The 12,061-nt window shown below is 39.8% G+C and overlaps 1 protein-coding gene across 1 annotated transcript in view; it reads right to left on the bottom strand.

Moving 5' to 3' along the window:
* The window catches only part of MDFIC2 (MyoD family inhibitor domain containing 2), a 142,438-nt gene extending 134,104 nt beyond the window's left edge, over nucleotides 1-8,334 (bottom strand). Inside the window, exon 1 of the mRNA XM_041461984.1 lies at nucleotides 8,157-8,334. Coding sequence (XP_041317918.1) covers nucleotides 8,157-8,334 — 178 coding nt within the window. The remainder of the gene's footprint in view (nucleotides 1-8,156) is intronic.
* Nucleotides 8,335-12,061: the final 3,727 nt, after the last annotated feature.

The following is a 12,061-nucleotide window of genomic DNA, read 5'->3' as shown; positions in this document are numbered from 1 at the left end:
GGTAACATTTAGTAACAGACTTTGATATAGGGTGGAATGCACTGTACTTTCAGTTTAATAAAATAATTCATTTCCTGTCTTTATGTGGCAACTGATAACTAAAGCTGGAGAAGAGCAGTGATTCCTGTGTATGGAAGGGAGCAGAGAGGACTGGGGCTGGAAGAACAAACAAAGATCATCTGTACTATCATTTTCTTGAGTGATTAGATCAGGTTTCTTTGGGTGACTGTGTTCTTGTCTTCAGTTTTAAGGTTCAAGGACACCAAAATGCTGGGAACTCATCTGCTTGTTTATGGCTGCAGTGGAGAGCAGCACAGTTTTGCATAACTGTGCCTGTGCTACTGTTGGTAGAGAGTGAGCAGCAGTATTTATTGGGGACATGATTAATTGATGCCTTTTGTGGCTTAACCAGCAGCAACAGACCCACCACAGAGCTTCCTTCCAGTGGGATGGGGAAGAGAATTGGAAGAAAAGTAAAATTTGTGGGTTGAGGAAAAAACCATTTAAAAAGGCAGTTTAATAACACCATATGGTCTAGAATATCCCTTTGGCCAGTTGGGGTCAGCTGTCCTGGCTGTGTCCCCTCCCAGCTCCTTGTAGCCCTCAGCCTCCTCCCTGCAGGGCAGAATGGGAAGCTGAGAAGTCTCTGACTTCATCAGCCCTACTCAGCAACAACTAAACCATCAGTGTGTTACCAATATCATTCTCATCCTAAACCCAAAACACAGCACGGCACCATTTCCTGGGAAGAAAATTAACTCTACCCCAGCCAAAACCAGGAAAAAAAACCAGAAGAAGTGCTTCCCTCAGCCAACAGCCCAAGAGCTGTTTTTCCTTTCAGCAGCTTCAGAAATAAGGGCATTGATGCCCTGTGCAAAATGGCCTCATTGCCCACCTCCTGGCCATTCTGCCTGAGCCCATTCAGGTGAGGAGTGGTTGGAAAGTGCCCATCACCTGGAGATTTGAGCAGCTCCAGCAACCAAACCTCTCTTCTCTTTCAACTTAAGTGCACCATCAGCATCTACATGTAGCATTTTTTTGTTCACTGGAATCCCCAGTCAAGGTCATGCCCAGACCATGCTGCTGCCCAAGTCAAGGTCAATTCACCCTCCTCCTGCTATCCAAGCCCAAAAATGTCAAATGCTTCTTGCCTTGGTGTCACCTTCCTCAGAGGAACTGCTTTACAGCAATAAATGGGTTATGCAAAGGACATCTCAGGGAGTTTTGGTAGCAGAGGGTCTCAGAGCTCCCCCCGTCACTGCTGTGAATGTGAGTCAATGTCTTACTGATCTTTGTCCCCTGACTCCCCCAAGCCCTTTCTTTGAGTTTAACATTCACAGTTATATGAGAGTGTTAAATTCTGTTGTTTCCATTCTGCATTTTCCTCCCCCTACAACTCTTTCACTTTCCTCATGACCTTCCCAGTGGCCTCAAAGAACAGATCAAGTGGGAAATAGTTTTGTAAACAAGTCAGTTCACTTCTCCTAGGTGGGGAAACTGTCACTGTAGTGGTGATCAGAGTCTTATTCCTCTGCAGTTGCTCAGATCAGCTTGTTGAGCCCTTGAGAGATTTTTCCCTCACACAGGGGAAAAGATGCTCATAGATATCTTCACAGAATAGGAGACTTGGGAAGGCAATTTGTTTGCTGTCTTTTCAAAACATTTTATTCTCTTTTGCTGTCCCCCCAAATGTGACATCTTTCTTAGCATGCTCTTCAAACCGTCTACTGCAACTCTGAGGAGCTCTGTGCACCTGTGAGTTCATTAAACCAAAATGTTCAGGATAGCTTCCTCAGCTCACTTTAGACTAATTAAATGGTTGTTTTCATCAGTTCTTGCAATTTATTTTACTACAGATAACAGGAGAATATATCAGCCTCGGAATTGCATTAAATATTTCCCTCATAACATATTGTCAACAAAAGTCCTGCTGAATTAATGACTTGTGTGCCTGTTTGAAAGTGGGATTGTACTTGTCTAATTGTGGCATCAGTTGTCATAGTGACTATCAGGCAATCCGGCAGCAAACACCCTTCCTTGGCAGGGTTTAGGTAAAGCAGCCTTTGTGCAGTTGTCAGCCAGAGATTTATGATGGTAAAAACTATATTTGGCAGCCAAATCAATGCCTTGACCACTCTTTGTGCTCCTGCCCTTATTTTAACTTAAACACTTGATACTCTACCTGAATATTAAGAGGCCGCATGTCTCCCGAGCTGTTTTGTTATTAATAGATCACTTTTTATAAACTGTATGTGGGATGACTGGTTATTTGTATATATGTCCAACAAATGCAGTTGCTGGTATTTTCTGAACATGCAACTCCAAATGTCAGGTCTTGCAAGCAAGTGGATATTAGAGAGTACCTTTTTATGCCTGCTATTAAAACATGCCGAGTGATCTATAAATTACCCCATTGAGATAAACAGTGGATTAAAATATGGCACTCCCATTCTGTCATCACTGTAATATTAATCATTGGAGTTTTGGTCTTTAATGTTAAAATGTACCTTTTAGCAGTATATGTCACTCTGTATTAAATTACATGTGAACTGACAGATTTTTTAATCAAAACTTGCATTCTGACTTTTGTTTTCTTCATTATGTCACAACAAGGTAGGAAAATAATTTTGCTGATGTCTATGTTTTTTTAACATTTGGTGTTTTATTTTTGCTGTAGAAGTTGTTTTTCTTTGTGGTTTTCTTAAGTTTAACTATCACTTGTTTCTTTCATTGAGCTACAAAAATGCTTATTTTAGTCTTATTGTATCAGCTGGTGAAGGAAAGGAATTATAAATTTCATTCAAAATATTAAAACTATAGAGAGCTTGAACATAAGAAAGTATAAAAATTTCATTATGTCTGTTAGTAGAGGAAAACATTTGTATGGCCATAAGAGCGTCATAGACTGAGTCTGTATTAAACACAAATATTTTCTTGACTGGATCTATTTTTTGTCATAATTCCTAATGAAGTTGTGTTAGTGAGTTTAACAGCAGAGATTTACTTTTTTAATAGCAATGAACAATAACAGGGCCGTGTATGTAAATGTTTTCTAATCCAAATATGCAGCTTTGAGACTGCTTCTTTTCTTTCATGGGGGAAGTGGGCTGCAGCTCAACTTGTAAAACTACAAGCCTAATTATTCAGTTCCAGAAATCACAACTTTTTTGGGTTTGGTTCTGTGTTAGGTCTCCGAAACTTTGAACTCTTCTCTGTTGTCTTATGTGGCTCCTGCTGCCCCAGGATTCACATCAAAGAGTTCACCCATTTAAAGAGCTGTAACACTACATGACAGTGGGTGCAAAAACCATTTTACTGGTAAACAGCCTGAAACACCCACAGCTGTTGACATTCCACACATTTTCATGTGGTCAGAAAAGTAACTTATTATTGGAAGACATATCTTGTGTCTTTGTCCTCCAAAGCAATTTAAATACAAATCTAGTTTAAGAGTGTTCTGACTTCCAGTGTGTCAATGTGCTAGAAATATTTTTCCTTCTTTTAAGGTGATTTTACTTTGTGACCTGTCATATATGGGCTGTTTCTGTGCATTTTTCTCTGTGTATGTTGGCTCTGGAAGGATTTTTGCAATCATGAGTTTCCCATTTCTCCTTCCCCTCCCCTCATTATGTGGAAGGGGACACAAGTGTGCTGACAGGGACCACCAGCCAGAGGTGGCCCTTGTGCCACAGTTGCACCAAGAGGTACACCTGTGACAACCAAAAGTAAGGTCAGGAGCTAGGAGGGAAAACCTGAGGGAGGAAAAAAGGAATCTGATCTTGTGACAGATGCTTCCAACAAAAAGATCACAGAACTGTTTGTGTTGGAAGAGCCTGTAAAGATTACCTAGTCTTAACCCCCCTGCCACAGGCAAGGAACCTTCCACTGAGATGAACTTGGCAACAAAGAGGAAAACTTCCATGCCAAGAGAGAAATTAGTGTCTCTGAACCCAGTTTCCTCCCTCACAGAAGTGAGGAAGACTTGTTCTTGAAGGAGATGGCAAAGTCACGAGCACAAAGCAAAGAGGAAGACAGTCAAAAGTCAGTAGCAGGTACAGTGGATTCAGAGATAGTGATGGTTGGGTAAGTCTGTGGGACATCCATATAGACAACAGAATCAGGAGAGGAGTATGGAAGGAAGATCTTAGAAATGGAGAGAGTGGAAAAATTGCCATCCTAGTCACAAAGAGAGATCCTGGCAAGGAAGTGTGGAGATGTTATCAGCTAAAGGTTATCTCGCACTGCTCCTGCTGGGTGTGCTGAAAGCTGGTGTGGGGCTGGAAAAGGGAAACATTTGCCTCAAACATTTTTGCAACGCTTTATCAGTTTGTTAACATTTGGTCTAAGTGTTCCCGGGTGCCTTTTCCCCATCCCCCCAGCTCAAATCCCAGGCGTCAGAGCTCTTTTCACAACATATTGATAATAACCAACACAGTTGTCCGTCTTGGAAATAATAAAAGCTATAGACCGTAATAGATTTTTAAAGTTACATTTCGAGTTTAATGCTTATAACTATATCACTGGGAGCAGGTACTTGGCACAAATGTCTCCATTGGAGCATAAACACCTTGGCCTATAGCCTCTGAGAGTTTATCAGTGCCATGGGAGATATTTCCTGCTATGTACATGCTCCTCTACAATGAATGAACAGCTTGCAACTACATATTAATCTACTTGATGACCTAGATCAAGAACAAGGAAAATAATATTGATAAGTCAGTCACTTTTCCTTTTTGGTATATCCGTGACTATTAGCACTGGTTGGGAGGCAAACAGATGAATTGAGACTTTGCTTCCTGACACAGGTCAATATCATTAAGAAAACTTCTAATTATTTCTGAGCCAGGCTGAGCAAGTGGCTGAATGGTGAGTGTGTTGTGGAAGGTGATCTTAGTTCTGCTGGGATTGATCTGAGAGCTGCAGTGTCACAGCACTGGCTGGGTGGTTGAAATAGAGTTTCTGTGAATACACTGCTGTTTCAGTGATCTACATTGGCCAGGATCTGGACTGTCGTGCCTGATTCTGTGAGAAACTTTTCCGTGCAGGTTATTTTGTGCTGTGTGGCATTGCCCTGTTAACCCCTGAACATTGTGTCCTGGCTCTAAGCAGAGAGTTCAAATCAAGGCAAATAAACTCAAGTGTTATCTGATGGAGGATTATGCAGCTCTGCAGTCATTCAGCTGCAACCTCTACAGTCACCTTGGTATACACCCTGTATCCTTCCTGGTTATGCTCATCTTTCTCCTAGCACCTCTTTAAATTACACACCTGCAGAGGCACTGATCACTGCAGTGTAGCCATAAAGGAAAGACATTGCTTCTTTGCCCTCCTAAATACCTTGAAACACTGCTGATTAATTTTTCACCAAAAATAATCCACCCTGAATGGACTGAGAGGAATTTACCACTGATATTCTGTAGGCCAGTATGTGTGGATGGAATCCCACCTCCTTAGCTCTGACCATTATGTATTCCAGCCCCAAATCCCTCTTTTCTGCCACAGAAACTAATATGCCTTTTAGTCTTTGTTCTTGCCAAGCTTAGAGAAAAAACAAGGACTTTTTCCATTTAATGTAAGTATCACAATAAGAAAAAAGTTTCAAGTGAGAAAAATATGACTGTTGCTGTTTTCAACAGAAAGTGCTCCCCAATGATCCATATATTCAAGATGTATGGGAAATTAATACCTTAACATATATATTAGTATGTCAAAATGGCATGCCTGCTTACCCATTTATCAGGTTAAAGGAGGAGACTGGTGTGACTTTAGATAGTCATTTCATTTCTATGTGCCTACGTTCTGTCATTTAAAAACAGGAATATGGATAATAAACAATAGCAGAATGTTATTGAGTCGCTCACATTTATAAAGCCCTTTGATATTGTCTATGCCTCAGTTTTCTCATTTGTAAAACAAGTGTAATAATTCATGTATTTATAGCTTTAAAGGGTGGATAATCTAATTTGACATCCTGTGGAGCAAAATCCTTAGCATTTTATTTAGCTATTCCTTCACTGTTCTCAGTAACTCATGGCCTAAAGAAAGAACATTTTAGAAAGGCAGGAGATTTTGATTCTAAAAACGTCATGTAACTGATAACCTTCCTCAACTCTTGGCAAACTATGCCCTTCATCAAGCATCCAAACTGTTAAAACTGTGATCCTTATTCACCACCTGATATTGTTCAAGATTCCTAACTTTCCAGCATGTTTTAAGACACCTTATAAGTAATTTATTTTATTGGACAATTTGTACAATAGATTCTGTTCCATCTATTGCTTCAATTATGCTGAGCTATGCCAGTGGCCTGCTCTTTATGACATCCTGCTCTGGTATCCCTTTTTTAACAAGTCTGAGTCACACTGGCTGAAAGATATCCAATGGTTGTTTGTAGTACAGCCCTGGATAGGATAAAGACGTGTCATTAGCGATGACCTGCCAGTGATTTTTCTCAAGTGGGCAGAGGAGCATTGACCAAACCATTGCTAAGAGGCTGCTAAGTGGAGCTCAGCACTGTCTGACTTTCCACTCATCTTCCTCCCCGTTCTGTAGAGCTCTGTTATTTCAGGAGTCACTGGAGTGCACAGAAAGGAGCATTCCAAGTGGTGGGAACCATCTGCTTCAGAGGGTGTTGCTGGCAGCTCGTTTCCAAGCTGCATCTTAGTCAGGATTGAGAATTTTCTAATTTGATGCCATGACTAAAATCTCCTTGTCGATCGTGTGTCATCCTCAACAAATTTCTGTTGTTTTGGTGATTGTGAGGAAGACAGCTGGATGCAAATACAGATGAAGGCAAGTCCAGCAGAAGAGATGAGTTTGTGCTTGTGTGGGTGCACAGGCACACACAGAATAAATTGCCATTGTAAACTTGCATTTTCCAAATATTTCAAAGTATAATTTTGTATTTTCCCCACATTATGTCTTTTGGATTCGTCCCTGTGAAAGAAAGAAAAAGAAATCATTCTACTGTGAAATTCAGTGTGTCTGTCAGAGAAATATAATTTACCATTTCAAATTCCAGTTGTGGGTAACTTGTTGATTGACAATTTGTTTGATTTTCAAGGTGAGAAATACAAATAGTTGCCTCTGAGTGGACTCTTGGCTACTCCATACAAAATAATTTACTTTTGTCCTTTTTAAAGCTGCCTTTTGGGCCTATCATGAATGAACCAGCTGCCTTGAAACTCGGATAAAATATTATTCTTTTACATATATAACAAACCAGTGAAACAGTAAAAATAACATTGGCATAAGCTTGCCAAGGGGATTTGGTTGAACCATTAGGTAAGGTCTGCCAGATATATATAGTTTCAGCTGTTAAAATTGCATATTCATGTGTTTTCCATATATCTATTGGCCTCTCTCTCAGAGAATTTTGGAATATTTTTTTTACTAGCCTATAATTAAACAACAGCACCGGAGACAGGGTATTCCCCAGAAATTGCAAAATGAGGAGTATGTGGTGGCCACTTGCAGAGTTGCTCATTAATCTTGAGAAAATTCAGAAAGAACAGACTTGGCTGGGAATAATTCACTCCTAGGCTAGCCTAGACTTTTGATGGTTTCCCTGCCATACAACTCTAGCTTGCTGTGTTTACAAAGAAGTGAGTCAGGTTCTCTGTCTCTTTTCTTCAATGAAACACAGACTTTTGATGGTTTCCCTGCCATACAACTCTAGCTTGCTGTATTTACGAAGAAGTGAGTCAGGTTCTCTGTTTTTTTCTTCAATGAAACACAACATTGAGTATCTTCTGGGATGTTTGTGTTGGTGAAGTTTTCTTTCCTGAGAGTTCTGCCTCACCAGAGTTACCTTCTCAGTAGGACTTACAAAGTTGTCTTGACATAGCCAGAAGTCATTAATTAAAAGAACGTTCTTTCATTCTTTCTTGCACTATCTGTGGGCAATTAGAATGTCCAGATCCCTACCCCAAATCAGCTTGGATCAGGAGTGTGAATCCTATTCCTGGAGCATTATTCGAGAGCTGTGCGATCTAAATCGGGAGGTCACGTTTCTGCTGCAGATGAGTCTGAGCACTGCTAAATTCAGCAGGACGGCAGGGAAGTCTTCCAAAGCTCTCACTATGGCTTACACATTGTCACCCACCCACCTCCAAAGTATTTATGTGACCTATCAAAGCTTCTGTTTCTTCACTCACTTGGGTTAAGCGTTGACGCTGTTGTCACCGTTGTCTTCGGAGACCTGTGCTTCAGCCTCAGGCTGTTCAGATTGATGGTTAGAGCAGAAAACGGACTGAGCAGGTCTCTGAAATGCTCCAGCGTGGAAATCCACACAAGTGTAGGTTCTGGGTATGAGATGGTGCCTGTCCATGCCATGTTCTCCACCACTCCAAACTGCAGTCCCTCTGCACTGGCATCACCTTGCCATGTCTCTGATTTTACATTCACTACATGCTATTTTGTAATTTTTTCACACATCAGAGCCATGAAAGCAGTCCAAGGACAAGTGTTTAAAAGGATTTTAGAAGGATATGATAGTGGAGCCAAATGTAATCCTAAAGTTACCCCCAAGATTAAAGAAAGCAAACATGATTTTTACATAGAGCCTATTTTTGTGATGGACTGGGATCTTGTGTGTGCCACTGTCTTTCTCCTCTTCTCTAAGAACCATATGACTATTAACTCATAGCCTTCCAGACAAAATTATCTATCTATCTATCTACCTACCTACCCATCTACCTATCCAATTAGGTTTATATATTTAATGTGTTTTGCTCTTGTTTCGTGGAGAGTCTTCTGTCTTGAACAGTTGGGATGCTTGCTTTTGGGTTTTATCTATCTATCTATCTATCTATCTACCTACTTACCTACCCATCTACTTATCCACTTAGGTTTATATATTTAATATGTTTTCTCTTTCTTTGAGGAGAGTCTTCTGTCTTGATCAGCTGGGATGCTTGCTTTTGGGTTTGGAAAAAAGTGTTTTGATTTCCAAGTGTGTAGAAATTATGTTGGTGTTGCTCAGTTTAAGGAAGACCTGGAGTCTTGGACAGGAAAGTTCTGATGTTTCAAGTATACAGGCATTGATAAGAAAATACTGAAAAAAACTCCATGCTATAAAAGAAAATCAGTTTCTGTGCATTCTTTTTTCCCTTCTTTTTTATTTTTTTATGTCAGCAGTCTACAAACATTTATTTGGAGAAGTTTATTGGCTGTGCAGACGTTTGTACTGATATAACATAAGTGTCTCTTGTCTTGATATCTTATGAGAAGTCAGTCGTAAACTCCATTCATATCTATTTTCTTTGTCTCTTATTTCTTGGGTCCCAGTGTAATGTAGGGTAGACATCACTGTCATGCTCAGAGCATCAGTTTCCTGAAGCTGATTATCCACCAAATTCTAAATCTCAAAGCAACAGAACTTGAATTTCCTAAATTAAGCATCCAAATAATGAAGGAGGAAGGGGATGGAGGTGGGGGGAAGAGGAAAAGAAAAAAAAATCAACTCAATCTTTCCTAAATTTAATAAATTAAATTGAAAACCAAAACAGTGCAAACTACTGGAAATTTTTTACAAAGACTTTGCACATATGAGCCGTGGTGTGCAGTGGGCAGTGCACCCAGAGCAGCTTTCTCCTGTGTATTCTGCTTGTTGAATATCAGAATCCCCCCTTCACAGCAGGAAAAACTAGTGAACAGAAAAGCTAAATGCTAAATGTCCCACTGGAGGTTCTTGGCGAAACTAGGAGCAGCACTCAGAGATTCTGGCTCCTGTTTCAATATCTTAATTACATAATTAGCCTTGCTTAAATCAGGTCATGTGGCATTCAATCTGACTTCCTTTGCTGTCGTGCTATCTGTGCTATGTAATTCTCATGCCAAGATAGTGTGAGGAGCCTTAAATAATCCAAGATATTCTAGTAAGGCATGGTAAAAAGTTAATTTAAAAAAAAAATCACATAAACATATATATAAGGAAATTAACACTGTTAGAGATTAACATAATCAAACAAAATATGGTTAATTACAACTGTATATATTACCATGCATTTAAATGAATGCTGATTGAAGGGAAAATGTATTTTCTCTGCACTGAAATGAAACACAAGAGCAAAACAAGTGAGCCTCTTTTAAGAATCTGTAGCTAAGAAATTTATTTCATAGGTAACAAATGGTAAACGGACAGGAATAGTTATTTCTGTTAAAGGAATAAATCTGCTGAAATACTGTGAAACATTTTCTGTGCAGCAAGCCACAATATATACAATAATGCAGTAAAATCCTCCACCAAATATCTGTTAAAGGAATAAACCTGTCAAAAGAATTAATTTTCTGTGCAACAAGGTTATTCATTCAACAGGCTTCCACCATATGTAATTTATGAAGCAAATTATACTATTCCAAAAAGGAAAGGGAAACTCATACAATGCAGTTTAAACTACAGCAAGACTGGCTGGAAGAATGCAGCCTTAAAAGTCAGGAAATCTCCAAGCAGAGCCAACTGCCTGCACTGTCGGTGAGCAAGGAGCTCTCAGTGTGCACCAAATGCTTTACCATGACTGTGGGGACAAAAAAAGAACACTTCTCATATATGAAGCAAATCTGGTGATGTAATAGGCAGAAGAACAGTTCACATTTCTGATTTCTATTCAAAAATGTACTTTCCTGGTGTATCCCACATTTCTGGGTGAGTTGGAGATGAAGTTCAGTCCTAGCAGAATTACCTGCCCAGTGAATCAAAGGGTACTGGAAGTATTACTGCTTGAATTAAGGGATCCTGTAGTATGTAATAACACCTGGTGGTGTTTTCTTTATTGCTACTTTCAGCCTCATGCTGTTTTTTACTTTGGTGCCATTGAGTTTGAATGTAGGAGGCAAAGGGTCTCACCAGCACCCAGAAAATGTAGTTATTCCTTCCAGTAACAGCAATCATATTGTTGCAAAAAGCATTTAAAAGTACTACAGGAAGGTGTGGTCTCTTTTACCTGCAGGTATACCTTTGCTGTCTGAGCCAAATTAATCAAAATAATCAAACTTTGCCCTGTGTCAGATCTATAATTTGAAAATCCCTTTGTAATTTTATTCCTTGCTATCTGTCTGGGGGCCACTGTAACTTTTGGGTGAAGTCTTGTAATCCAGCCTGAAGTGTCATCCTCACTGTTAAGTTTAAAGCATCTGAAATACTTTATTTACAAGTCTTTAATTTCATGCAAAAGTCTTCCAGTCCTGGGCAGATTAATTTTCACTGTTTCTCAATCTTATTATTTTAATAATTTTTCACTACCCTCTAAGCAAGTAGAATGTTGATTCCTAGAATAATGATAAAGATTCCTTAAAAAAAACCTGCAGCAGGGGAAAGTAGCTTTGTTCATGCTTTTGTTACAGATCCAGAGACTAAGCCATGTCCAATGGGGTTCGCGAACCTTTTGGCAAATGTGGGCTAAGCATCACCATAGAATCACAGAATGGTTTGGCTGGAATTGACTTTGAAATCCATCCAGTTCCACCCCCTGTCAGGGAAGGGACACCTTCCACTATGCCAGGTCGCTCCAAGTCCCATCCAGCCTGGTCTTGGACTACTCCAGGGTTGGGACAAGTGATGTCTGATATGGACTGATTTATCATTTTGGGTGGAAATCAAGTGCAACCAAGAGAAATGTGGCAGTGTAGCTAAGTCACCATTGCTTTTTCTGGGTATGGTTAACCCTGAGCTAATAGAAGAATTCAAGGTATTGAATTCCCATGGCATGGGTGATCCATTTCAAACATAATTCCACAGATAAGGAGTGAGAAAAATGCAGAAATCACACCGGATAATTGACAAAATTACAAAAAATGCCACAGCCACCTTTGCATTTTGAGATAGACAAAAACTGGTGCTTCCTTTAAGCAGCAGCTGTAGTCACCTGGAGAACTGCTCAGGAGGGAAACAAGCACAAGCAATAATTCACAGCCAGTTTACAGATAGCCTCCAGTGGGGAAGCTCAGGCAAAGATTACATAAAAGAGATTAAAACTTCCAGGGATTGTCCGTTCCAGGTCTATTTGTTTACATAAATTTGTCAAAGTAGAATTAAAAGCTGCAGTTAACATCCAGAAATCCA

This window comes from Pyrgilauda ruficollis, unplaced genomic scaffold, assembly GCF_017590135.1.
Source record: "Pyrgilauda ruficollis isolate IOZ18807 unplaced genomic scaffold, ASM1759013v1 scaffold10, whole genome shotgun sequence".
In the NCBI taxonomy this organism is placed as follows: Eukaryota; Metazoa; Chordata; class Aves; order Passeriformes; family Passeridae; genus Pyrgilauda; species Pyrgilauda ruficollis.
Note: the sequence above shows the minus strand (reverse complement) of the source record. Positions and strands in the feature narration are given on the sequence as shown.